Below are 26,097 nucleotides of genomic sequence, written 5' to 3'. Positions count from 1 at the left end.
GTAAACAGCTCGCTAACGCCGGGCTTTTCACCGCCAGCGGAGCAGCGCGATTCCATATAAATGATATCGCCCACTTAGTGCCGCTCGTGCCTTGCATGCTCGATGGGTTTTCCGTGTTTCAGGCTGTCGTTGGTCATTTTCCAGTCGTTGTGCTTTCTGTCGCTCTTTTAGAGACACTCGTTTGAGTGCTGCTTCTCGGTCTCTTCAGTTCAAACGCTCTTTGCACCTTCAATTCTTCAACTTACTTTCACTCTACCAGTCTGGCTTGACTCCTAATTCCAACTGTGGGCGACAATCCTTTTCGTCGTCACAAATACGCTCTTTTCGGTCGTCTTGCCATTGGATTGGACTTATATTTCGCATTGGGTTTTGGTTGTATCAAAGCATTCCTTACTGCATCACAGCGTTATAGACCACAACAAACAACAACAGCAACAATAACAACAACACAATAACACAATAGCAGCAGCAGCATACCTACATACCTTGCCAGCCTTCACCAATTGCCACCCGTCAAGCCCGATCAGCAGTATCGTGTACTACCAACATTTGCATATCTTCTGATCTCGACTTTGCCTCGGTCAACCGCATGGCCGGCTCAATTACCTTCTGTTCTTCACACTCATTTCGTTATCGCTACTTTTGACTAATTAATTAATATTCTGCCGGTGTTTGCTGGTAATATGAAATAATCAACCCAACCAATATGCGCTCGACTGAACCCTCAACAAATAGCTCTCCTCGACGGAGAGCTCTCCATGAGCGCAGTGCATCCCAAACGAACGAGACGTCTCCACCGCCGTCCTCCTTGCGGATCGTCGAGGATAAAGACCACGAGGATGAAGCGCACGATGTTTACTCAGCCACTCCGTTTCCGACCAAACCGGAGCATATCCTGTTACCACGGCCTGGCAAAGGGCAAGAATATGCTCATTACCCGGAGTTCCACGCCGGCGAGGCACATGATCAGTCGACCGCTACATTGTCGTCCAATGCCAGCCGAGCCGCCGAGAGTAGTTTGCTCGAGCAGTCTGTCGGTGATCCCTGGGATATATCGTCCACGATTGATCCCGGAAATACTCCCTCACAGGTGTGGGAAGATGACCCTAAATCCAGCAATTCTTCTCTTCCCGAGCCAATTCTTCCGGGTGACAAATCGGCCTATAACAGGTCCCTTGGGAGTTCAGATGCTGGGTATTCCGACGAAGACTTGATGGTGCTCCCTACAGCAACTCCCAGCATCAAACCCGTCGTGTCGGAAACCCCAGGACCGTCGCGCCAACCGTCAGGTGCTCAACATGCGTCTTCGAGCGGCTCAAGCCCCAACGTCGTGACCATTGGACCGCCGTCAAGTCCCAGCTTTGTTGCCCTCGACAACTCCAGCTTAAATTTTGTCCGCATCGGTCCTTCCTCAAACCCGGATTCGGCCACGCGTTCTAACTCGCTGACATCCTTGAACTCTATGGGGACTGTTATCAGACATATTGGTGCCGCTCCGTGGACTCACGGATCTTCCGAAGAGCAGAGTTCTCGTTCACAATCTTTCCGATCTACTCCTCCGTACCATCCATCAGTGCGATCAAACTCTAACTCCACCCGACCTCGCGGCCGCAGTCATTCTCGGTCCCTTACTTCTTCATCTCGCAGCGGGCCACCCTCGGTTATCCAGGCTATTGTGGATAGTGGCGTGTTTATCCAATATCCCACAATCCTGGCTCCCTCATCATCAGGTTCATGGGTGGATACTTCACAATCCGCCAACGCATCCGATCGCACTGTCCAAGAATTCACCCCCGACCAATCATCTGACCGCTTCAAGTCCCATTTGTCAACCGTCACATCTAGGTGGTCCGCCGAGCTGGACTCTAGCTTTGCTTCCGGGGCCGATGAGCCCAGCGAATTGTCGGCTGCAGAGCCGTCCAGGCCCTCGGCTGCACTCGTGCGCCAGAGACCGGGATCGTCCTCGTTGTGGCTGGTAAGCGACTCAGACAGAGATGAGCATCTGGACCATCTCTCAAGTCTACCAGCTCGTCCCACCAATCCAGCTGTCCCAAGCAGTCTTTCGTCGGAGTCGAGGAAGAGTAGCTTGCGCAGCAACAGTATTAAGCGACCGGGAACTAGCTCAAGCTTTGTCTACAACATACTTCCGGCTTGGGCAAAGATGTACTATGGTCTTGATGGACAGACCGTGAACTCTGCGCTGTCGGTGATTGATGGGACCCGCCCGCCTACTGCCCGCCCTGCGACGTCCAACTCGCAAGCTCTACGGCATATCCCAACAGCATCAGGCCGATCGAGAGCTCCAACCAATGAAACAATTGGGAGTGTGCGTTGGATGGCCCCACCGGACCCCCGCGACCCTCGAAACCATTGGGTCAAGGGCTCAGAGACCGACCAGCTATCGGACGCAAACAACCGGCTACGACACAGTTGGTCGCCGCACTTGTATCCTGACAAGCGGGCTGTTGGGCAAGAAGGCAAACCATGGACCGCGCCTTCTATGGATTCTCGGACAGAGCCCTTGCTGGGACGAAGGAACATGCAAGTATGGTCCTTTTGCCTGGGGTTCGTTTTTCCACTTGGTAAGTTCACTTGTTGCCCTGAACCTTGATTGTGCAAGCCGCTGACAACACCGTGTTGTAGCCTGGTTCATTGCCGCATTCCTTCCATTGCCGGAGAAGCCAGATGCAGTGCTGGACGAGAACGGACCCGAACTGGAGATGGCCCTCAAGATGCGACTTCATGAACTTGGGCGCAGGCGTTACGAGAACGCTCGATGGTGGAGGAATCTCAATCGATGGATGACTCCTTTAGGGTTAGTGATTATCGCCATTGTTGTAAGTTTATTAAGCAGGGTATCTCTTTCTGGGCCGCGACTGACTACCCCCCCAGATAACGCTAGCTGTCGTCGGCAGTACAGTTGGCTTCTAAATTGCAACTTCTCGATACGCTTAAAAAACTTCGGCCTGTCCTGTATCCCCTCACCCCGGCGGTCGACCTATCATTTCCCCAAGTTACGCCAGATATCCTGCACCTCGTCGATTGGATCGACGACTCTTTCATAATTCGGTACTCAGGAGTTGACTCTCTCCATTCCGCCACATCCTTTTGGTCTCCTTCTCCCGCTCCCGGTACTGGTTGCTTGGTTCGCCTTCATCCGAAACCGAAAAATTCAATTTGCCACGACTGTACGACACGTCACGATGCATATAATGTTTTGTTTAGACTTCTTGCACTTCACCTTTTTTTTTTTTTTTTTTTTTTTTTTCCTTTCTGATCCTGCCTAATTTACCCCTCGGTTAATGGTGTGTTTCAGTGTGCCTACAGCGAATTTGGGCGCCCCAGGCGATGGTATAATTAGGGTTTACGAACCGGTTATGGATTTATGCCATTTCTTTGGACCTATATATTATTTGTATCTTGTATTTTTTCGAGATTCATGTACTGTACTCATGTACATAGCGTTGCATTTTGGAGCGTGACCTAGATTTTTCATCTAGGATCATGACCAATGGGAACACTTCAGACGAACTTCGGCTTGAGTCAGTATGAGCGTCAAACCTGTGGAAACATGACCTAGCTTGCACGCACAATGCTCAGAGGATGAGGTTATTAACTCCGGCAGGCTATACACTATCCAACCCTCTCTCACAGCTGCCCATGACAATAGACCCCCATTTTCGTATAACCAGGAAGTGAAGAAAAGCAGATTGAACGCGCGTCAACAGGCAAAAGGGGCGCTTCTGCGCTAACAATAGTAAGTCTAGTACAACAATATTCGCACGTGAGTCTAATCGTTTCGTCGTCCAAGACAACCTAAACCAAACGGCGATTCACGGCAAGATGACTTCGGGGCAGGAACCTCAAGTCGAGAGCTCTCGCCGCCATGCCGCATACTTCCCACCCCAGCAAGATCACTTCACGAGATCTTCCGACCAAGCTTGGCCTCCACGGCGGCCTTCAGTTCCTCGCCTGTTGGTACTCCGACCACACTGCCACGTCTTCTTCGCGCCTCAAACTCAGCCTTGATTTCCTGGACTGCATCATCGAATTCCCGAGCGGGGTCATTCGGGAGACCAAGGGTCGGTTGTTGGAGACTTTCCATGCTGGCAGTGCGTGGGATGTGTGGCTTGTTGCGCTTCTTCAAGGATCGAACAAGATATCCCTTTGCCGGGCTGGCGAAGAAGATGATGGACATGATGTTTCCAATAATGCCGTAGAAATACACGCTCCGCCAAACCTGGATGGACGAACTGAACGACAGGAAGATGAACGGCATCACGACAAAGGACATGGTTAGTTGCGTAACAAGCCAGCTGAGGATATCATAATAGCGTTTGGTAGGTAGCGGCTTAGCGCCATCAGGAGTCAAGAAAAACGGACGGATATAACGCCGGATGTCTGCAATGAGATGAGCTGAAATGTCCAGAGAATGAGAGGAAAGCCACCGGCTGTATACTTACTTTTAGCTCCGGTTTGGACAAAAGACCCCAGGATAAACGTCATGTAGTAGCCAGGGTAAAATCCGTGCCAAAATGCGCTGGTTGTGAATGTAGCCAGACTAGCTCGGAACCCTGGCTTCTTTCCCTTGGGTGTTACGCGCAGGTAAACATAGTTTCGAAGCCAGTGGTTCGTGTTCTTGTTCCAGCTCCCCAAGTATCCATGTGAGTTTTGGGCCGTCTCAAGGCTCCAGGGGTCAATGTTATCCAAGCGGTTCCAGAAGACCTTGCCTGTCTTAGGATCAAAGCCATTGTATCCGAGTCCAGATAGAATACAGGCACCTTCGGTAAGAGACCATACACCGTAATATTTCGTTCGTGTGGTGAATCCGAGCATATAAAGAATCCAGACTCGTCGAAGAAATGAATAGCTCAGGAAGGACTCTCCAAGCACCGACTCCTTATTGTAGAGAGAGCCCAATTGCAAGAACACAAAGATCCATACCAAACCCATCAAAGCTTTCTTGGTCGCAGGCGTGCCGCTACGGGGAATTTTGCGCTTCTTCCGGGTTGGAGGCACCTTGGACGGATCAGTTCCGGGCGGCACCTCGAAAAGCGTCGTATCAAGCCACCGCCTATAGTCCACATATTCGAAAGACGGACCCCCGAATAAAGATGGAAAGAACAAGACGTATCCCGCATAGTCCAGGATGCTGGGGAACTGTGCAATAGAAGCGTACTTTTGCGGATCTGACAGCTTGTCTTGCGGTAAACGGCCGTCGTGAATGTTCCAGCAGAAGGAGGAAAGCTTCATGACGAGTACCATTTGTGCGCCGGTGATATCAACCACTTGAGGATCGTCAACCATCTGCCGGTAAATGTGGCTGATGGACATATGGCCCATTAGAAAGACAAAGCCGATCCATGGCATCAGCGAGCCGTCTATGTAGTATGCGATGGCGTAGGTGCCAGCAGCACTGTAGAGCAGAGTGCGCAACCCATCCCACAGATCGAATAAACCGACCAAGTAGAACAGGGAAACGGCGATAATGAAGACATTCTTCTTCCAGGGGTGAGCGTCGGGAATTCTCTTAAGCAGACCGGCCAAAGGATAGGAGAGCAGGAATGATGCAATAAGCTTGACTGTTATTTCCGAGGGGGAAAAGTAATCATTAAGAACAGAGCTATGGTGAAAGAAGCTTAGGTGATAACTTACGCTCATCCACCGAAGCTCCTGTGAGCCTTGCAGGATACCCGAATACTATACATGATCGACATCATGAGTCTCTGCTTTTCCTGAGGTAATTCGGGTGCAATGTGAATTGTTGGGATGTAGCGGTGGGGAGTAATTCAACATACTAGTATCGACGTAAGGTAACATTATTGGAGGGATAGTTCATGAAAAGAGCTTTACAAGATGAGAAAATTGAGAAAAAAGAACGGTGAAGAACCGTAACTAGGGGAAGGATCGTTCTAGGACGGCATGGATGTGGAAAAGATATGTTCCTCAGGTTATAGGTAGAAATGAAAGAATAGAGTAGAGAAGCACAAGGCATGAAATCATCACGAGTGGAGAGCTTCACATGGTTTTGCTTGGCTTCACAAGTACCTCCATTCCCCCTTGTGGTCCGTCTCTGTCTTATGACGCATCCAACGCACCTATCTACTCTACCAGAGAAGGGGTATTTGTCCAATTATTGAGCCACCTATCTATTGGTTTTTCAACCCTACTTGATCTACTAAGTGTCTATATTCGATACTTCGTCAAAACACTTACAACACCCCACCTGGCCAACGCGCCCGCTTGGGCCGCATCATCACCACAATCATGGACGTCGTTGCTGCAGTATCCGGGTACATCTCCAAGATGGTCACCACGGGAGATACAGCATCGGCTACAGGATCTTCATCGTCAGCCAAGATGAAGATCTTGCTCCTCGACAGTGAGACAGTGGGATCTGCGTTCTACTGCCGAGTGCAGTGAAAGCTCAATTTGGAGGCTGACTCTTATAATGCACAGATGCCCATTGTATCGACCGCTATCACACAGTCAGCCCTTTTGAGTCATGAAGTATACCTGATCGATCGCTTGGAAAATGCCGCCCGCGAAAAGATGCGACATCTGCGCTGTCTGTGCTTCGTGCGCCCGTCCCCGACTTCCATCCAATTTCTCATCGACGAGCTTCGGGAGCCCAAGTACGGGGAGTATCATATTTACCTGAGCAACATTATTCGCAAGTCTTCCTTGGAGCGACTGGCGGAAGCAGATGGGCATGAAGTGGTACGCGTGGTGCAGGAGCACTTTGCCGACTTCCTTGTCGTCAACCCTGACCTGTGCTCCCTGAACCTCGGGTTTCCTAACCAGCGATTGTGGAGCCACTCGCCGGACCTGTGGAATGCGGACGCTTTGCAACGAGCGACGGAAGGAGTGATTGCCCTGTTGCTGGCGCTCAAGAAAAACCCTCTGATCCGCTACGAGAAGAACAGCTTGTTGGCTAAGAAATTAGCTACAGAGGTCCGCTACCAGGTGACCCAGGAGGAGCAATTGTTTAATTTCAGGAAGACCGACACGCCTCCTATCCTGCTTATTCTGGACCGGAGAGACGACCCCATCACACCTTTATTGACGCAGTGGACGTACCAGGCGATGGTTCACGAATTACTGGGAATCACCAACGGAAGAGTGGATCTGCGTGGTGTGCCTGACATTCGGCCCGAGCTTCGGGAAATCGTCCTTTCGCAGGATCAGGATCCGTTCTTTAAGAAGAACATGTATCAGAATTTTGGCGACCTGGGTCAGAACATCAAGGAGTATGTTGAGCAGTATCAGACGAAGACTCAGAACACCATGAACATCGAGTCCATTGCAGACATGAAGCGCTTCGTGGAAGATTACCCTGAGTTCCGTAAGCTCTCCGGTAATGTGAGCAAGCACGTCACACTGGTCGGCGAGCTGAGCCGACGGGTGGGGGAGGATAACCTACTCGACGTCAGTGAGTTGGAGCAGAGTTTGGCCTGCAATGACAATCACGCCAATGACCTCAAGGTATGTCGTGACCTGAACCTCTAACATTTAGGACGGTCAATACTCAATGAATTGTTGTAGACACTGCAGAGAATCATTCAGTTACCCACGGTACCGGCGGATAATAAGATCCGCTTGGTAGCCCTATACGCCCTCCGATACGAAAAGCAGCCTTCCAATGCCCTTCCGGTCCTGCTTGACCTCTTGGTCACAGCAGGGGATGTTCCCTCCTACAAGGTCAATATCATACCGAAGCTTCTTGCCTATCATCACTCTCTCCAAGCGCCCCCTGTTGCGGGCGGCTTCTCGGATCTTTTTGAATCAGCCTCGTTGTTCTCGGGGGCTCGGGACCGCTTCAAGGGGCTCAAAGGTGTCGAGAATGTATACACACAACATTCACCACGACTTGAGGTGACACTACAAAATCTCATCAAAGGCCGATTGAAAGAGTTGCAGTACCCCTTCCTGGAAGGCAGTAGCCACACTCGGGAGAAGCCACAGGACATCATCATCTTTATGGTTGGCGGTGCAACCTACGAAGAGGCCAAGATGGTGGCCCAAGTCAACGCCAGCTCACCTGGAGTGCGTGTGGTATTAGGAGGCACGACCATCCACAACAGTACTTCCTTCTTGGAAGAAGTTGACGATGCCGTGAGCGGGTGGCCTGAGCCCGGCCCTTCCACAGCCGCTGGACGGCTTCGAAGAGAAATTGGACGATAGATGCCGATCAGCTTTTCTGTCTTACAGTTTGTCGCTGGGCGCTGGCGATTGACAAATAGCGGCATTCTTCTGCTAAAGTAAATACTTATTATATCCCCTGGTGATGCCATTAATCTCACAGTTCATGAATAGAATGAGAGAGCGCATAAATAAGTAAATGTCGATTTTGTTTACTTGCGGAAATAAGCTGGCCATTCTATGCCTGTATACAGGGTGATCGTTGAGGTCGACCCCGGATTTTTGCGTGTGGAGATTCCATCAACCTCCGTCATCCCTACTACCCCCCACCTACAGCCATGGCATGGACACACTCCCCTGACTCCCATATCCCGGAACAACAATATTACTCCTCGATGGATATTCATCCTTCACCACCCAAGCCGATAAATGCCCTGTCGCCTTCCGCATCCGCCGCCCGAGAACCAAAACTCCAGCTCCCCTCTACAACCGATCCACCAGGACCTCAGAACCCGCCCAAGCAGCTCGTATGGTTGGTACGTCTACCACTACTCTTGTTCGAATTGCACTGTGCCCACTGACAATGTGCTGGACCGGTAGATCTTCGGCTCCACAGGCCATATGGGCCGTTCACTCGTCAAGACCGCCCTTTGTCGCAATGACCTCGTCGCAGCTGTCGGACGCACATTCGAGAACAGCCCCGAATCAATGAAGAAGCTCGAGGAGGAACACGAGAACTGCCTAGGGCTGCTATGCGACGTTCGCGCGCGCGAAACAGTCAAGAAAGTCATCGACCGGACGATCGAGCGGTTTGGTCGCATCGACATTGTCGCCAACTGCGCTGGGTACGGCGTGATCGGCGCTTGCGAGGACCAGGACGAGTACGAGATTCGCGACCAGTTTGAGACGAATTTTACGGGGACCCTGAACATGATCCAGCTGTCACTGCCGCACTTCCGCGAGCGCCGGTCGGGCCGGTATCTCATCTTCAGCTCGACGTCGGGCGCGCTGGGCGTGCCGGGGTTGGGGCCGTACTGTGCGTCGAAGTACGCGGTGGAGGGCCTGATGGAGAGCATGCTGTACGAGGTGGACAGTTTTAATATCAAGGGAACGCTTGTGGAGCCAGGTCATATGCGCCGCGACGACGTGGGAGATTTGGTCTCGAACACTGCTACCATGCCCAGTAACGAACATAACCTTGCGTCGCCGCTGCCGCTCTACGGCCACTTCTTTGTCAAGCAGCCCAGCGAGCCGTATAATACCCCCACGGCGCCTGCGGCGCATGCAAGGCGCATGCTGATGTGGCTCGGCGATAAGCAGCCTGCCAGTGCGGTCAAGGCGGCCCATCTGGTTTGGCAGCTGGGCCATTGCTCCTATCCTCCACTGCGACTGGTCCTGGGGACTTACGCGGTCGAGAGCATCCGCGACAGACTCAAGTGCATCATCGAGGAGATCGAGGACTGGAAGTATCTCAGCTTCCCTGTGGGCGATCAGCCGGGCTCCTCTACTGGGAAAGACAAGCCATCAACGGAGGGCGGGGACAAACAGGATCGAGAAACGGCCACCTGATCGAGCATGGTTTTGTCCTTTGCGACTATCGCATATTTCCGGTTGAACGTTGTTCTGCCGCTACTCCAAAGGCAATAAGACTGGACAAGTATCCAGCTCCCATCGTGAGAATTCCTGTTGAGCGACTGTGAGCCCGTCTGGCAACTATGAGGCTTTCACTCCCCCTACCCTGAAGGGCTCATCTGAAGGATCTATTATGATCCTCTTGATCTCTGCGAAGCCGCTTGAGCACATCCGAGGTTCTCGTATATACATATGCATGTTGCATTCCTGTAACACATGCTGGGGACTTCACGGATGGATTCTCATCTCGAGGAGAGTTTTAAGGTGGGCGAAAGACATGGAATAAATGATGTCTATATAAATATATCCATTTCTAGAGTGCCACATGTACAATGTGGACTCGATGTTTATAGAACAAAATAACATAGCCATCGTTCAGAGCATAGTTTTCGATACCGCCCCATACAATAAAAGAAGCAGCCACATTATATATACAGGTCAGAAGCCAATCCATAGTACACCTCAGCGAGAACGCTCAAGCGGCTGGCGCGACTTTTCAATCATACAATTCAAAAGTGAGAAGTTGAGGAGTATTCATACACGTTGTTCATGGCTGTCGTCAAACCAGGTCGTCCCAGAGCCGCAAATCTGTACATTGAGAAGAAAATCACACCATTAATCAGTAGCATGCATGATACATGTCTCTCTAGCATGCCAGATCCGTCTTCGTCGAGTAGCGTCTAATCCAAACGAGTCTCTGATGGCCTCATCATCGTGTAGTACGGGCGCATCGTACGCTGGCTTGTGATCCTTCTCCAATCCAACTGTCGATCTCAGGGTTCGCACTTCTTCAACACTTGCACCGACTTCGTACTCTCCGTGGCAGAAGATGGTAACTCCGATGGTAACACTAGTGCTCTCTCCACTGGGCAAGATAGGCAGCACTTGCTGCAACATGCCAGTCCATGCCAGCCTCTTCGAAAGATCAAGAGCAACATTACTGGGTTGGTGGCGAAGACTGGGTTGGAGCCGGAGAAGTGGGTGGATTGGCTTCGAGGAGCGGTTCCGAACGGTAACAGTGAGATCAAGCATCTCGTCGGTCTGCACCTTATATTTTGACCGCCCTATCTGCATCACTTCATCAATGCTTTCAGCGGAGGATGCCTTCTGTTTCGGAAAGGAGGGGCTAAGGGAAAAGCTGATATCCATGGCGTCGAGTCGAAAGGCGTCCACCATCCGCGCGTTCATTCGTATGCCTCTTAGCTCAATTACTCCCTTGTGGCCAGAAGTCGTTGTGCTCTCTTTCCAGACGCCTGAGAGTCTTTTGAGCAATTCCTCCCGGAACCAGAAAGCCTCCCGTGACGCGGCTTCTGCCTCAAAAGTGAGCTTGTTTGCACTCACGACAAACTGCCTCTTGATTCCAGTATTCAGAACCGGTATCGGAGCATGTGGATTGTCTACATAGACACAAGGGAGGACAAGAACAAAGCGCGAGATCTGGCCCGGCTGAAGCTCTCCCGTGAGGGTGTACTGTCCAACCTTGGGAGTGAATTCCTCCGCAGAACTCTCTTCTATTGGTTGCTCGCTCACTTGTAAAGTGACTGACAAAGGATTCGGCCAGGCGTTTCGTAAATCAAGTAGCAAGATGCAGTGGTCGTGCCCGTATGCGCCTCGTCCCAGTTGAGATAGCACTGGGGCAAATGGGTCGCCGTCCGTGGAGCTGTTCCCGACAGAATCCAGCTCCGATTCCTGGCTGTTCCGCCATGCAAAGTCACTGCTAAAAGGTAAAATGTCGCAACGAGCCACTTCAATGCTAGCATTCACCGTCACGGTAAGCGGTACGAACAACTGCCGCGTGTAGAACTCCTCCGGTAATTGGCCGTTGGAGAGCCCAATATAGGAATAATCAATTTGCACAGTCGTCTCTTGCAAGCCCGGCTTGCCAACGATATCGAGAGAAAACGTCGCACTTTGTCCCGCATCAATGACAAGGTTGTCTGGTGAGGAACCCTGTCGGCGCCATCGCAGGCCTGGTTTCATAGATAATTGAAGCTCCAACTCGTACACTTCTACCGGCAGCAGGTCTTTGTTTGTCAACGCGGACTGGATCTGTCTTGTAGTGGAATCATGGAACGTAAAAGTTATGAAGTCAAGCGGGCAACTCGACGCGTTACGCAGTGTGATGTCGAAGGACTGGGTTTCTCCTTCCAGCACCATCACCGCGGATTGCGACAATGACATCGACTCAATCACGAGGTCCGGCTGTTGGCCAATGACTTTGATTTCACAGGACGTCGTCTGGGGGCCTTTCTTCGGCTGTTGTTTCCCATCTTTCGAAGTAGTTGAGCTCCACGACAGGGGTCGATCTGTCAAAGGTCTTTTGGCCGCGAGACCTGTTCGCTTGAACTTCATTTCAATCTCTGGTTTCCAGAGATCCTTGAAAATCGGGAATTTGCGTTCCCTGCAATATCGCACTTTAACAATACAACCGGTGATATTAACTGTCCCTTCTGTAGGCGCAGTTCCGATAACCGTCACTTCTTGTAGGCAAAGCGGTGGAAGTGTTATCCACTCTGTAACAGCATCTAATGGCACACCTTCACCATGCAGACGAATCCGCTCGATCTCAATTTCGAACTCATAAGGATTTTGAAGAGTAACTGTGAATGCTGCATGCTCACCGGCGATCATGAGCGACTCCGAGATTTTACTGCTTGTCTTAGAAAATGGGTTGTACAAGAACGGGTCTTTTGAGGGCTTGTCGCCGTTGCCTGAGACCACTTCAAGGTGTGACTTGGAACGTCGAACAGGTCGCTTAGAGTCAGGTAGGGCAAGGAGCCGTACGTCACGCACGAGGAAGTCATCCCAGTATTCTGCTTCTAGGTCTGAAGCGCCAAGCTTATGGGCAGCGCTCACTGTTCGTTTAATATTGTTCAATAGGCGAACTTGCTCGTCTTGCGGCAGGAACGGAGGCTGATAATAATTTTCAGCAAGCATCAGGTCTCCCCGAATGGTTTGGAGCAGTTCAACTGTGAACTGGAGAACACCAGTGAAATCAGGAAGCGCCTCGCAGCAGTTGATGCACGCTTTGAGAGCGTCTATTTTCAAATTCAGGTCGCCATATCTGTCAAGGGCCACATGGCGAAATGACCGCTCAATAATGGCCGCGATAGAATCATACTCAGGGATTGGATCCGTCCCACTTGCAGTCGAGGAGCGTTTCTTCTCCCACTCATAGAATGGAGATGGTTGTACACCATATATTTCCCCTATGAGACCCAAAAGGGCACGCATGCTGCTTTCCATATTCCCTGATCCAACATCAAGCGCGTTAATATCAAATGCCGTATCACTGAGCGACGCCAACCCGGCGGCGGGGTGAATCCCGACTTCGGCAGCACCGATTTTGCGAGCCTGGACGAGAGTTGGGACTATTATCGAAAGAAATTCCCGCAAAATGAACGCTTTCTTCCGCGGTAGATCAAGCGCATTCAGTACAGACACGACTCCAATGATAATCGGTATTGTATCTGTTGCAGGCAGACCTGAGCTAGGGGAGAGTGGCAAAGCACGGAACAGGAAATTCGCAATCTCTGACTGGCGGAGGATGATCAAGCCACGAGGACGTTCGGGCCGATGCAGTGGCAGCAAAGGCTCGTTCATTACGATGTGCTTCAAAGCATTATCGTCCAGAGCGCCATCCCGGATTCGCGCGGCTACCAGCAATCTTGAGAGCCGGATTACTGTCTCCGAAAAGACAAGCTGAGGCACCGGCTCATCTGTAATATTAGAAGCACGATCGTAGAGATGAAGGATATTGTTCGCAAGGTCGGGTAAAAGGTTAGCGAGATTTTGAAGGGAGATGATGCGGTTCCCTGGCGTAGACTGTCCCACTTCAAGAGCACTGCTTTGGATTGCTTTAGAGGATTTGTCGGCGACCGGGTAGCAGACCGGGGGTACCTAACGCACAGGGATCAGCGGAATGGGTACAGTGAGCAAGACGCAGACTAAGGTATAGAACACACCTGGAAATCCATGCCTGCCCATGCGAACATGAGAAGACAAAGAAGGATTGACTCGAGAGCTTTGGCATGCCACACATAATCACTGCTAGCCCTGGCATTTGTCGCTGCTTCTACCAATTCTTTAAGAGCGTCTGGCCATCTTCCCGTCTGAAGAAAGAGGGTCCCAATCACTACTCCCGTACGGCCTTTGATCCGGTTTTTCGTGCGATCAGTAGCACTCATTCCGCTCACTGACATTCGATCACGACTATGCTCTTTCGAGGTCGGTAGAGAGTTGGGCTTGCCAAAGGTACTTGCGCGGTTAGCCAGCTGGATAGACCGTGTAATTTCGTCAAAGGTCGTAGGTGTTTCATGCTCACTCGGACCAGGCGAGCTCTTGTTGGAAGCCAAAGAAGTCTCTGGTGCATCATTAGGGTGGGATGGGAGATGCGTAGGCAGTGTCATCCGGTGAATCAGCTTGTCGGCAGGCCTTGTGCGCAAGTCTGGGCCACGATGTGGCCCCCAAGATGAGGCCTTGGGAGATTCAATAAATGGAACGCTTTGAATCGTCTTCGCGAACTCGTCAAGTTCAGAAAGCAGTATCGACGTGATGTCGCACAACGCAGTTTTTATCGTCGTCGCCTTGGACGCTTCAGGTCGGGGAATCCATATGATACCGTCGGGACCACTCGAAAGCTTGCTCACGCCCTCACGATCAAAGATCAAGAGCTGGTGAACTAGCGCCCGAGTGTTTTTCTCCTTAAGCAAGCGCAGTCCGTCCAACAGTTCGTCTAGCCCGGGTTGCATTCGATCGCCGGACCTTGTGGCTGAATCTGCCTCACTCTCCTCATTTTCTTCAGGTAACTCGGCTCCATCCGCTATAGCTATGACAACCAAAGGTTCTCGGAAGATTTCGAATGGGAACAACTCTAAATGTGATATGGGAGGGACGGAAAATGTAAGGTCATATATTATCATCCCAGTTGGAAATGCAAGCGGTGAAAACATATCTAACAGAAAAATCAGTCAATCATTGCACCCAACGTCATAAGCTTGTGGTATTCTTTCTTCCTCACGGAAGAAGCGACAGTGCCTACTTCGATTGGGTCGCGCATTGGGGCTGATGTCTCCCAGGCGGACAACATTTTCCGCCTGTAGTCTTGCAGCGAAGCTAAGGAACCTCGAGCGCTTTATCCTCCCGACAGGAAGTAGCAGCGCCCTCAAGCGCGCGGGCGCAATGGGGGAAAGGGGATCCACAGCCATGTTGTCATCGGAAGGGGGGCGGGAGGGGAGGCAGTCGGCGATATGCTCTGGACTGCTTCCACAGGGAAACACCCAAGCTCATAAAAATCATACGAGAAAATGGTTTGAATGGATGGCACAGGAACCAGAAAAACAATCAATGCCAGTCTAACTCTCCCGATCACAGAATTAGTGACCGTTGGGGCACTCTTGGGCTGAAGCAACAACAACAACAATAACACCACCGACTGATAGTAGTAAGGTAATAATAATGATCCACAGCGATTCGATAATCACGACGCTTTTGGTATTCCTGGTCCGCCGTATTGTTCCTGTCCTCGGATAAGGATGATTATGTAATTATTTGCACGTGGCGATAAGCGGTAGATAACTTAGTCGATTAACTCCGTTGTCTCCGATAAGGACGACATTGGCCTCTGGAGTCTGGACAGAGAGGAGCCGCTTTATTAATATTTACCTTGTACTTGTTGCCGTTCGTTGTCACTGGTTTTGCATGCTTATTCTGCCTTTTTTTTCCATTCTGCTTTTCTTTGATTTTAGATTCGATCAAGTGTTAGGAAGCATATTGTTACAGTCTTATTTTCGTCGGTTGTCTGGGTACCCATGTTTATCGACCACATAATATCCGGACTTCCAGATATTGAGGCATACACAGATTAATACTCTTGCGTCCTGATTACGTGCGCCTTCAGTTGAAGCAATTTATTGGAGTGGTTTAGTACATCTATGCGCCGAGTCTCGTGGTTCTTAGGATATGGCGAGGAACATCGACTTCAACGCGCTGAAGGCGCGGACGATGGGCTCAGGGAACGACGAAGAGGCTGTCACTGTTGACACACGGGGCTTGATATCTAAGGTCCTCGCACGATATTCAGGAAAATGGTAAGTGACGGTTATCGTCCTGTTCTTGGCTTTGAGAGAACAGTACTAACGCAGAGTGCACAGGACCGTTCTACGAGAGATGATCCAGAATGCGGCGGACGCAAATGCTACCAAGGTCACTATCAAGTTTGAGACTCTGCCTTCTACGACTGTACCCTTGCCTTCTAGCGCCGATCAGACTACCTTGTTGAAGCACACCATATCCCACCATACCCTCAAGCGTTTGTTGATCTCGAATAATGGCCTTCCTTTTAGCGAGAAGGATTGGGCAAGACTAAAACGTATTGCGGATGGAAACCCAGATGAAACTAAGATCGGCGCATTTGGTGTCGGGTTTTACAGTGTCTTTGATGACTGTGAAGAGCCTTTTGTGTCTTCAGGCAAAGATGCAATGGCTTTTTACTGGAAGGGAAACGCGCTATTTACACGTCGCTTGCAACTTAGCGAAGAGTCGAATCCAGAAACAACATTTGTGCTTGACTATCGCAACGATACTTCTCCGGTTCCGTCTCTGATGCAGCTGTCCCAGTTCTTATCAAGCAGTCTTACTTTCGTCAGTCTCGAGAGCATAGAATTATGGCTTGATGACTGGGATCTCCTGCGCCTCGTGAAGAAGACGGCACCCAGCGTCAATCTGACGATCCCCAAAGACATCGAAACTAAGACGCCCCAAGGCTTGATGAAAGTAACAGGTATCACTCGAGAGGTCGTTCAAGTCGATGCAGCCTGGATGCGTGTCGTTGAGTGGAATCCGAACGCAAGCGTGTTTCGCTTGGACGGACTGAGAGATACCACAGGCTCCTTGCGTACCTTTTTTTCCCGACTCACCGGCCAGAGCACACAAGAGAACCCTGTAAAGACCGAGAAGCCGGAAAACATCATCGATTGCGGAGACTTGACCACCGTCTTGAAAGCATCCGTTTTCTTACATATCAGCACTGCAAGTATCCAGTGTTCTGTCAGTCACTCCCTGAGCAGCGAGCTTGAACGAGCTACGCGCAAGCCTCCACCCAAACGAACCACCCTTGCGATACTTACGCCTTCCTATGACACGGACGTTGCATCGGGAGCGTCAACATCACGATCAGATATCCTATCCTCCATTCTACCTAAGAAGACTGGAAGGGTTTTCATAGGATTTCCCACTCACCAGACAACAGGATTGAACGCTCACATATCTGCGCCTTCAGTGATTCCGACGGTCGAAAGAGAGAGTATCGACCTCAATACGAGATACATCAGCAAATGGAACCTTGAAATGTTACGAGCGGCTGGAATAGTCTGTCGAGTTGCTTGGTCCGCAGAAATGGCATCGATCAAGTCCAGAATCCTGTCCAAGATAGACTCTTCCAAGTCATCGAAGATCCGAAAAGGTGACATTGTTGGAGTCTTGCCTGAAGCGATATACACCGCGAATCAGTTTGTGTTCCGCGAGTCGACGCCGTCATCGGTATTAGGTCAAACTATCGAAGACGCCTTCTGGACATGTAATAAAAACGCGTCCATCGAGGTACTGTCGACATGTGGTATTATACAAAGTCATCAGGCACGCATTGCTCCCAAAGACTTGAGCTTCATGGACTCTATCCCGGTTCTGCCGGATGAGCTTGTGTCGGGCGCAAAAGATTTCGTCAGAAAATTAACTGATTTTGGGCTGGTCTCTGAAGTTACCGTCTCGGATATCAAGCGAGAACTCGAGGCCAGCACCTTACGGCCCGGCCAGGTCATTGAATTTCTTGGTTGGTTAAGTCGGAAAGCTACTTCAGGGCAACTTGATTCATTCTCAATCCAGAGCCTCTTAAGTGTTGCAGTGGCAAATGATGAAGATAGCTCCGGCAATCCTTCCCGACTACTTGTCTTTGGGGACATTAACAACTTTCTGAATCCCCAGCGTATACCTGTTGATCTGCCCGTGCCGTCCTCGGTCATACCTTTCAAATACTCCAAGTCTCTCTCGAAGCAGGAACTGGAAGCACTCGGGTGGACGGAGCTTCAGACAGTCCCTTGGATCCGCTGGCTTGTCATCAATGCTAGTAATAGGGATGTTCTCCCGTTAGAGCAAGATATAACGCAGTCGCCGTCCTTCTCTGCGCAGGTTCTTCCTGTCCTGTCGAAACAATGGGATAACAGCCTGAGTCAGTCATCGAAGCAGACGATAATCTCGTTGTTGCAGTCGCAGACAGTCATTCCAACCAAACTTGGGATGAAAAGACCCGCTGAGACATATTTCTCTTCAGTGAGGCTGTTTGACGACCTCCCAGTTGTCCATGGCCTCAATAGTGTTAAGGAAAAGTTCCTCATGGCGCTTGGCGTTCGTAAAACTGTCGAGCTTGGCGTCATTTTTGAGCGGCTCCTCGATAACCCCCAAGCTTCCGATGGCAAGAGCGACAATCAACGAAAGTGGAGTCACGTTGATCTCATACGTTATCTTGCTTCTGTTCGCGATGACATCCCGGCGAATGACATCAAAAGACTTAAGGATACTAGCATTTGCACCGCCGAAGCAACAGAACACTCGAAGCCAGCAGGTGGAAAGCGATATAAGATTTCTGAGTTGTTTGAGCCGAAAGGTTCCCTTAGAGACCTTGGTCTCCCCATCCTCGAATGGCCGGGAAAATATCAGCCAAGCAGCAATGAAGGAAAATTCCTTACCATGCTTGGTTTGAGGAGTTTCCCGTCAGCGCCTGAGATGGTAAATGTTATGGCAAAGGCGGCTGCTGCGGATGACTGGGATTTGCACGGAAAAGCTATGTCTTACTATATTTCTGAGTATCATACAAACGGTTATGCCACGTTCGATTGCAGTGCTGTCAATGTTCCGTTTCTGCCAATTGAAGGGGCTCGCGACCTGAGCACGCCAAACAGATGTTTCACTGATGAAGGCGCAACACTGTTTGGTTTTAAGATTCTCCGACGTGACCTTCACCCTCATGCTTCGAAATTCGGGGTCAAGCAGCACGCAGCCATGACGAATTGTCTCGATTACATGATCCGTCATCCACCATCCACGAAGCGAGACGCAAGAGTGCTGTTCAAGTATCTTGCCGGGAGAGTAGCGGAGCTAAGCGCACGGGATATAGAGCGTACTGGTAATGCAAAAATTGTCCCGATTGCAATAAGGGATACAGTCGAGCAAGGTTCGGTTGTTCGTCGTGTTGCGCCGAAGCTATGCTACCTCGGAGAGGGCGAAGACTACCGAGACATCTTTGACTTTGTGGATTTCGGTCAAGAAGCCAATCTCTTCCTCATGGCAGTTGGGTCTAAGAGAGAGCCAACGAAGACCGAACTTGCCTACATGCTAGTCAAAGAACCTGCTAGGATTTCTGCTTCTTTTCAGAGTGCCGACAAGTATCTCAAGCTCCTGAGAAGTCTTGCAGAGCACCTTGCCGTTCTGAGACGGGACAAGGAACTCTTTAATGAGATGAAAAGATCCGCTTTTCTTCTGGCGAGTCGGGATATCACCTCTCTGGCTCAGGGAGGCGCCAAGAGCGAGGATCTTCTGGGCTCCGATGACGACGAGGTAGAAGATCAGAGCATCAAGGAATGGACGTTGACCGCTGCGACAGATGCAGTTGTGGTGGATGATTTTCAGAGTTTCAACCTTTTCAAAGAGCACATACTAGCTGCCCCGCAAGAGGAATTGTTAGAGAACTTCTACACTGCACTCGGGGCTATTCCATTAAGCGGACTGGTGGAGGAACGTGCCAACTGGGGAGCTGTGGCCCACGATCAGCGTCCAGCGGCTAAACTACATAAGCTGATCAACGAGCGTTCAAGGTTGTTTCTTCATGATCAATCCCCGGATTCGATTCGCCACGACGTCAGATGGCTGGAGAAGAACCTCCAAGTGCAGGTTGTGAACTCCATTTCGCTCACGCGGTCTCTCAAGGGCCGTCGGGTGTCGCACACACAGAAACGGAGTGCCATAATCACCCAGAACGGACGAACTTGGATTCTCTGGATCTGTCCCGGCAAATACGACCTCTACGAGATCAGTCAAGCTCTTGTACATCTCATTCTCGTTCGGCCAAAGCTCCATTCCACGCTCACCTTAGAGATGTTGCTGAAGACTGACCTCCTAGAACTGAAGGCACGAGGATATAACGTGGAGAGAATATTGAAGCAAAAGGCACAAGAGGCCAAGATAGCCGAGGATCGGCGTCAGAAACAGTTGGAAGAGGAACGACAGCGGCTAGAAGAGAGAGAAGCCGCCTGGGCCAAGGAACAGGCTCAACTCCAGGCACAAGAGCGGGAGATGGAAGCGAAGAGTCAACCTCTCATGCCAGGTGATTTTCCCGACTCACCCACTAATAAGGGGTCGAACCCCAATGTGGAAGCCGAAGCAACAGAGACGCTCCAGGAGCGGCGTCCGCGCGGTTTGTTTGCCAACCTGACCAAGCGATTTGGTTTGGAAGGTGGCCGGTCGAGCTGGAATCCTCTCGGGGGACAGCCATCGCCACCCCAGCCTGGTGGAACACCGGAGCCTACAGGCACCCCTCCTCCGCCATATTCTGCAGACGACCCTCAGAGACCGCGCCCGGAAGAACCCGCGCCTGTGCATCCTCCGCATCGGTTGCAGAACGAGTTGCTCTCTGCCATTCAAGCCTGCCGGCCTCATGGATCGTCGAGCTTGTACAGCCGGCCGGAGACGAATGAGGTCACTGAGACGAAATCCTACTGTGACGAGAAGCCAAGCCATGACTTGGAGTTCGTGGCGACTCTACCCTGTGGAATCAATGTGCTGTTCGTGAAGACTCTAGCTGATCGATCCGCATTCCTATCCAAGAACAGTGCTGGAATCAATTTGTTTGCTGCCCTGTTGATCGAATGTGCTAGTGTCTTTTCACTGCGTAAGGACAGTCTTAGTGTTTTCTACGACCCGGGTGGAAAGACTATAGCATTCAACCGGGCTGGCAGTATCTTCTGCAACTACTTCTACTTCCAGCAGCTGCATGAAAAGGAATTGCTTCAGAACCAGTCGGCTGACAGATCTGAATCGATGGTATACTGGTGGGTCATTCTCTGTCACGAATTAGCCCATAACCTAGTGGGAGACCATAGCTCCGCCCACAGTTACTACAGGTAAGAGGACCCTCTGTGCTTGATAGTATAGAAATCGACTAACTTGCCGCAGTGAGGGCTTTGTGGCGCAATATTTCCCCAAGATCGCGGTCAAGCTGGCCAACGCAAGCCAGCCAAAGTCAGGCTCAAGTGAATGAATTCATTACACGGAATTGGTGAACATAACGAGTGCTTCCATGGTCGTTGAGAGGATAGACATAAATACATGTTACAGCACATAAATCAATAGCATTCCGGCGCTTATATAACTGAATATAATAATACAGTAATCATGTCCTTCTCGTTTCTCTTTGTATGCCAGGCTTCAGCTGGAGCTTGAGAACCTGGAGTGGCAAGCAGGCAGGCTTTATGGACATACAAATTGACAACTAACAGAACCGCCAGTTGCCACTGTCATCCAGAAAATATGGCTCTGCCCTTCCTCTCTCCCAATCATCGTCCTCAACCGATGCTGGACCGTTCGGGGAAGAAGGTTATCGGAGAACTACCCAAGGATCGTAGAGCAAAATGTTCCGTTGATTGCCGCTCCACTTCCAGAGACCCTTTTCTTTCCGTCGTGTTATTTTTCATCTACTACGGAGGAATCACTGTCTGTCCTGTTTCTCTTTCACCATCTTTCTCCTATGTTTTGAACTCATTTTGAATTCAACCTACATTTCCAGCATGTACATTTTTTCCGTGGCGGCGATTAACTGATCGATACTGGCCCCTCAGGTAGGAGGACTGTGTATCTCAAGATTTACCTATCACCATCCTGGTCATTGGTCGATGAAGTCTGGCTATCGCCTATATACGCTCTTGAGGTCTTTGATTCATTTTTACTTGGCTGATCGCTGTGTTGGATAATCGCATCCAACCTCGTTGTTCATCCAGCGCACTCACTCCCCTTTTGGTGTTCTCTGAGTACCGTCGGAGCTTGCGGGCCACAGCAATATGGCGCCATTTATAGGCGATGATGAGAGGGCGTCGGGTTCCGGACAGCCGTCCGACTCGAGTGTCGATGCTCCTGCTCGAAGGAATGTCCTGTACATTGATGCATACGATTCCTTCTCCTACAATGTTGTGGCGATGCTCGAAGAGGTTCTGGATGTTAGAGTCTCGGTGATGACCATCGATTCCGATTGGCCAGACGGCAACATGGTCGAGTATCTACAGCATTTCGAAGCTGTCGTGCTTGGCCCTGGTCCTGGAGATCCGAATGTTGCTAAGGATGTCGGCATCATGCGGGATGTTTGGACCCTGAGCGGCGCAGATATGTTACCTGTCTTTGGAATCTGTCTTGGTTTTCAGAGCCTCTGTCTCCATCAGGGCATTCCGATAGGACGATTGCCGTATCCACTACATGGCCAGGTTCATCGAATCAAGACTGTCAACAGGGACATTTTCGAAAACGTGCAAGATGTCGAAGTCACACTTTATCACTCGCTTTATGCCAGACTAGATTCTCCGGAACAGTCGACTCGGGGGGTTGACAGTGGAAACCCTCAAGCCGATCGATTCGCTTCCAAGGACCTTGATCTTCTAGCTTGGTTTCTCCTAGAAGACGGAGAGACGCAGATTCCCATGGCTGTGCGTCACCAGAAGAGACCAATCTGGGGGGTGCAGTTTCACCCTGAGTCTTGCAAATCTGACAGGGAAGCTTGCGTCAAGTTGCTCAGAAGATGGTGGGATATGGCCCTGAATTACAACAAAAAGACGGGGCGCGGAGGATATGGCATTCTGCTCAATTCTAACCACTGCGCCAGTGGTAGTATTACTCTTCCTGATGCTGCGTCCACAATGTTGGATTGGAGCACCAGCACTTCTTCTTGTTCTTCATATCGTACCTTTACAGCGAGAAACTTGGATGCCGAAGTCGTCTGCGAGAACTTGAATGCCCCCAACTCGCCAACCGTGCTATTCCAATCTAATGGGAGGTATAGTATTATCTCGGTGCCTAGCCCCAACAGCTGGAGGCTCGAGTACTATTGTGAGACTCAAAGCCTGCTGTTAGAGAAGCTGCAGGATCGCCGAGGGACGGAAATTGGTCCGACTAGGCAGTCAGTGGCAGAGAGCATTGTTGAGAGATCCTTGACAGTCTCTCAATTCTGGGATGTGCTGAGGTTTGTGACGGACACGAAGAAGGTTGACTCAGGAAGTCTCACTGTGCCGTTCTGGGGCGGTTTCCTGGGTTACTTTTCCTATGAAATGGGACTGGCCTGTCTTGCACGTCCCAAAACAGCTGCAGGAATCCATACAACCTGCGAAAATGAAAATGCCGGAGAAGATCCTGCCGACGCCAGCTTGCTGTGGACTGAAAGGAGTATCGTTGTCGATCACAAGACGGGCCAAATCACAGTCCAGTCAACGCGGGTTGACGATGATCTACCGAGGGGATGGCTTCATCAGGCCGTACAGTTTTTGCAAGACCTCGCCATTACCAGGAGTCAGTGCAAGGTCTACACTAGCGACACCACGGCAGAGTTCTTGGATTCCATCCTCAAGCGGAGCGTTATCAAATTCCCAACCCAGGAAAATTATCAGAGGCAGATCAGGGCTTGTCAGGCTGAGTTGGAGGCTGGTGAATCGTACGAACTGTGTCTCACTGGCGAAACGTTGATCACGTTACCCTCTCCAGTTAGTCAAAGTGGCCGTGCCAGTTTTCCCTGGGAGCTGTACAAACGTCTGAGAAAGTACAACCCCGCCGCCTTTAGTGGTTTTGCGCGACTAGGTCACGTCAAGATTGCCAGCAGCAGTCCGGAATGCTTCCTCAATTGGGATCGGGACTCTACGCTGGAAATGAAGCCAATGAAGGGCACTGTGAGGAAAACCGAAGATATGACCATGGAGAAGGCCCGCGAAATCCTTGGATCGACGAAGGAGATGGCGGAGAATCTCATGATTGCGGATTTGATTCGCCACGACCTCTACGGCATCTGCGGCTCGGGCGGCGTCCACGTAGAAAAACTCCTGGAAGTGGAGGATCACGGACGTGTTTACCAGATGATCACTCATGTCAAAGCCAAGGTTGATCGAAGTCGGCCGGGATTTGCCGCACGGGATATGCCGCAGTTACCCTCTTCGAACATGTCTGGATACGGGCTAACTGCGTTGCAAAGATGTCTGCCACCCGGCTCGATGACTGGTGCCCCGAAGGAACGCTCATGCATGCACCTCAGCTCAATCGAGGACCGAAAACGTGGGATCTATTCGGGCGTGATGGGCTTCCTGGACCTCGGTGGCGGGGGCAGTTTCTCAGTGCTCATCCGCACAGCTTTTACCTGCTCAAATGAGCAAGATGACGAGCAACTCTGGCGAATTGGCGCGGGGGGGGCCGTGACCACTCTGAGTACTCCCGAGGGGGAATGGGATGAGATGTTGACTAAGTTGCGTACGGTCTGTGGAATCTTCGCTCCGCTGAACCCATAGCAAGCATCTCTTCTTTCTTGTGGATGATGTTTTGGACGTCGAGGTGAATACTTCAACATTTGCAGCGATTTATATACGATTTGCATCTGGCTATAGAGGTCGATTCAACATTCAGCGTTGGGGAACTTGGGCGTGGCGTTCGGTTACTTATGATATCCTTATGATATCCTCTTGATATCCTCCTGATGAAAGTGTATGTCATTAGACAAACACATATATACATACTCGTCATATCTCTTGCTTTGGTTCTGTCACAAGAAACTTGCGGTTTTCATAGACATCAATATCCTGCACCACAGTAGTTCACGGAAGATGCGGAGCCATGTAACTTGCTGCTGCAAACATTCCAAACAGCACTTTTTGTTCTCCGCAGAGAGGTATCAACTGGCTAGCATCCAAGGTCACACCAGCGATCCCTGCGAAGACAATTTTGATCTTCGCTGCCACCTGGCTGTCGACCTATACACGTGCGGCAGCTCTAGTCTATCTGCAGGTTTAAGATCACCTCATGGCCGGTCCTCAAGATGCGTCGTTAGAGGAGATCCTCTGGCGGTCTCCCCCGCACGTCCAGATGATGGGAGGATATCTGCATTCGAATAACAGTAAGTGCAGCTTCTCTCAGTCTCGCAAGTTTGCAGATATCAGAAGTCAATTTTTGACACTATGAGAAACAATCAGTTCTGTTCTATTTCGCAGAGTCGCCCTTCTTCGATGCCACCTCGAATAACGCATCCCTCGCTATCCAGGCCAACTACAATGAAGCCTTTCGCCATTTCGTCGAGACCCGCGAAGCGTTTGAAGGGCGATTGCGGACTATGCAAGGCCTGGAGTTTGTCGTCGCTTACGATCCGTTGCAGGCCGCTGCGCAGACAGATACTCAGTTCGCTCACGAGCCCTCGAACGTATGGGTGATCCGCAAGCAGATGCGGCGAAAGCGCGCTGGTCAGGAAGATGAGGTGGTGGTCCTGGCGACATTCTTCGTGGTGGGAGATTGCATCTACATGGCCCCTTCGGTTGCAAGTGTCGTTGGTAACCGCATTGTACGTCGACGATGGTTCTGTTTCGCTCACGTGCGGAAGGGCATGGCTGACCAACTCGCATCAGCTCTCTGCTGTCACATCGCTAACCAGTCTTTTGAAAACCGCCTCGACGCTGCCAATCTTCACCCCGGCCCATGGGCATACCTATCTACCACCAGCTCCGAAACCCGCTGATGCCGGCCAACCTGGCGTTCCGTCTCAGCAGAGCAAAGAGAACACGCCTATGCCCGATGCAGAGAATCCGGCCAGAGTTCCGTTGGTGGGGTCACAGGCGGGGAACACTGCTTCTACATTCCAGGATACGAGAACGCTCGCTGAATCACTGCATCTGTTTCTCAGATATGAGGACGAGTACATGGATGAGAATCCGTTGGTCGGCGAGCCTGGATCGTTCATCATGTCCAAGGCCAATGACGTAGATCGGACGGCGACAGCAAAACAGCCGCAAAGTACGATCCCTACCAAGATGGGGGCTCCATTGGTGAGGGTGGACACACCAGGAAAGGGCCCGGAGAAGGTTGGCACTCCATCTAGCTCTGATGAGAGTAGCTTAAAGAAGAAAAAGGGCGGGGTTGGCGGTTGAAGCATGTTTTCCTTGTTGCACTAGACTTCTACAAGATACCCCAGAAGCTTGATATCTGATGCGGCTATTCGTAAGACAACAACCATTTCTTTATGTTACCAGATCTAAATGAAGGTGGCAG

General features: G+C 50.8%; 8 protein-coding genes across 8 annotated transcripts; 6 read left to right on the top strand and 2 right to left on the bottom strand.

Moving 5' to 3' along the window:
* The first annotated feature begins 33 nt into the window (after positions 1–33).
* Positions 34–3,264, top strand: AFUA_6G04880 (putative serine-rich protein). Its single transcript, XM_742497.2, has 3 exons — positions 34–2,582; positions 2,644–2,837; positions 2,893–3,264. Exons 1-3 carry the CDS (start codon positions 707–709, stop codon positions 2,929–2,931), a joined length of 2,109 nt encoding a protein of 702 aa, XP_747590.1. The 5' UTR covers positions 34–706; the 3' UTR covers positions 2,932–3,264.
* A 9-nt stretch (positions 3,265–3,273) lies between these two features.
* Positions 3,274–6,001, bottom strand: AFUA_6G04860 (lysophospholipid acyltransferase). Its single transcript, XM_742498.3, has 4 exons — positions 5,799–6,001; positions 5,656–5,700; positions 4,464–5,582; positions 3,274–4,401 (listed from the first exon to the last, which is right to left on the bottom strand). Exons 1-4 carry the CDS (start codon positions 5,818–5,820, stop codon positions 3,920–3,922), a joined length of 1,668 nt encoding a protein of 555 aa, XP_747591.2. The 5' UTR covers positions 5,821–6,001; the 3' UTR covers positions 3,274–3,919.
* A 266-nt stretch (positions 6,002–6,267) lies between these two features.
* On the top strand, positions 6,268–8,184 carry AFUA_6G04870 (Sec1 family protein; the record flags this gene model as incomplete). The annotated part of the gene is made up of 3 exons (XM_742499.1): positions 6,268–6,390; positions 6,460–7,485; positions 7,546–8,184. The coding sequence occupies 3 exons, from the start codon at positions 6,268–6,270 to the stop codon at positions 8,182–8,184; spliced, it is 1,788 nt and encodes a 595-aa protein (XP_747592.1).
* Positions 8,185–8,537: 353 nt separating this feature from the next.
* Positions 8,538–9,711, top strand: AFUA_6G04850 (SDR family oxidoreductase; the record flags this gene model as incomplete). Its single annotated transcript, XM_742500.1, has 2 exons — positions 8,538–8,678; positions 8,743–9,711. The coding sequence occupies 2 exons, from the start codon at positions 8,538–8,540 to the stop codon at positions 9,709–9,711; spliced, it is 1,110 nt and encodes a 369-aa protein (XP_747593.1).
* A 678-nt stretch (positions 9,712–10,389) lies between these two features.
* AFUA_6G04840 (TRAPPII-specific subunit TRS120) lies at positions 10,390–14,726 on the bottom strand (the record flags this gene model as incomplete). Its single annotated transcript, XM_742501.1, has 2 exons — positions 10,390–13,674; positions 13,740–14,726. The coding sequence occupies 2 exons, from the start codon at positions 14,724–14,726 to the stop codon at positions 10,390–10,392; spliced, it is 4,272 nt and encodes a 1,423-aa protein (XP_747594.1).
* A 664-nt stretch (positions 14,727–15,390) lies between these two features.
* AFUA_6G04830 (histidine kinase-like ATPase domain-containing protein) lies at positions 15,391–21,197 on the top strand. Its single transcript, XM_742502.2, has 3 exons — positions 15,391–15,863; positions 15,927–20,945; positions 20,998–21,197. The coding sequence occupies exons 1-3, from the start codon at positions 15,736–15,738 to the stop codon at positions 21,080–21,082; spliced, it is 5,232 nt and encodes a 1,743-aa protein (XP_747595.2). The 5' UTR covers positions 15,391–15,735; the 3' UTR covers positions 21,083–21,197.
* A 681-nt stretch (positions 21,198–21,878) lies between these two features.
* On the top strand, positions 21,879–24,353 carry pabA (aminodeoxychorismate synthase pabA; the record flags this gene model as incomplete). Its single annotated transcript, XM_742503.1, has 1 exon — positions 21,879–24,353. One exon carries the CDS (start codon positions 21,879–21,881, stop codon positions 24,351–24,353), a length of 2,475 nt encoding a protein of 824 aa, XP_747596.1.
* A 508-nt stretch (positions 24,354–24,861) lies between these two features.
* med6 (mediator complex subunit MED6) lies at positions 24,862–25,976 on the top strand (the record flags this gene model as incomplete). The annotated part of the gene is made up of 3 exons (XM_742504.1): positions 24,862–24,955; positions 25,032–25,393; positions 25,458–25,976. The coding sequence occupies 3 exons, from the start codon at positions 24,862–24,864 to the stop codon at positions 25,974–25,976; spliced, it is 975 nt and encodes a 324-aa protein (XP_747597.1).
* Positions 25,977–26,097: the final 121 nt, after the last annotated feature.

The sequence above is a fragment of the Aspergillus fumigatus genome, chromosome 6 (assembly GCF_000002655.1).
Source record: "Aspergillus fumigatus Af293 chromosome 6, whole genome shotgun sequence".
NCBI lineage: Eukaryota > Fungi > Ascomycota > Eurotiomycetes > Eurotiales > Aspergillaceae > Aspergillus > Aspergillus fumigatus.
This window is presented reverse-complemented; position numbering and strand designations above follow the sequence as displayed.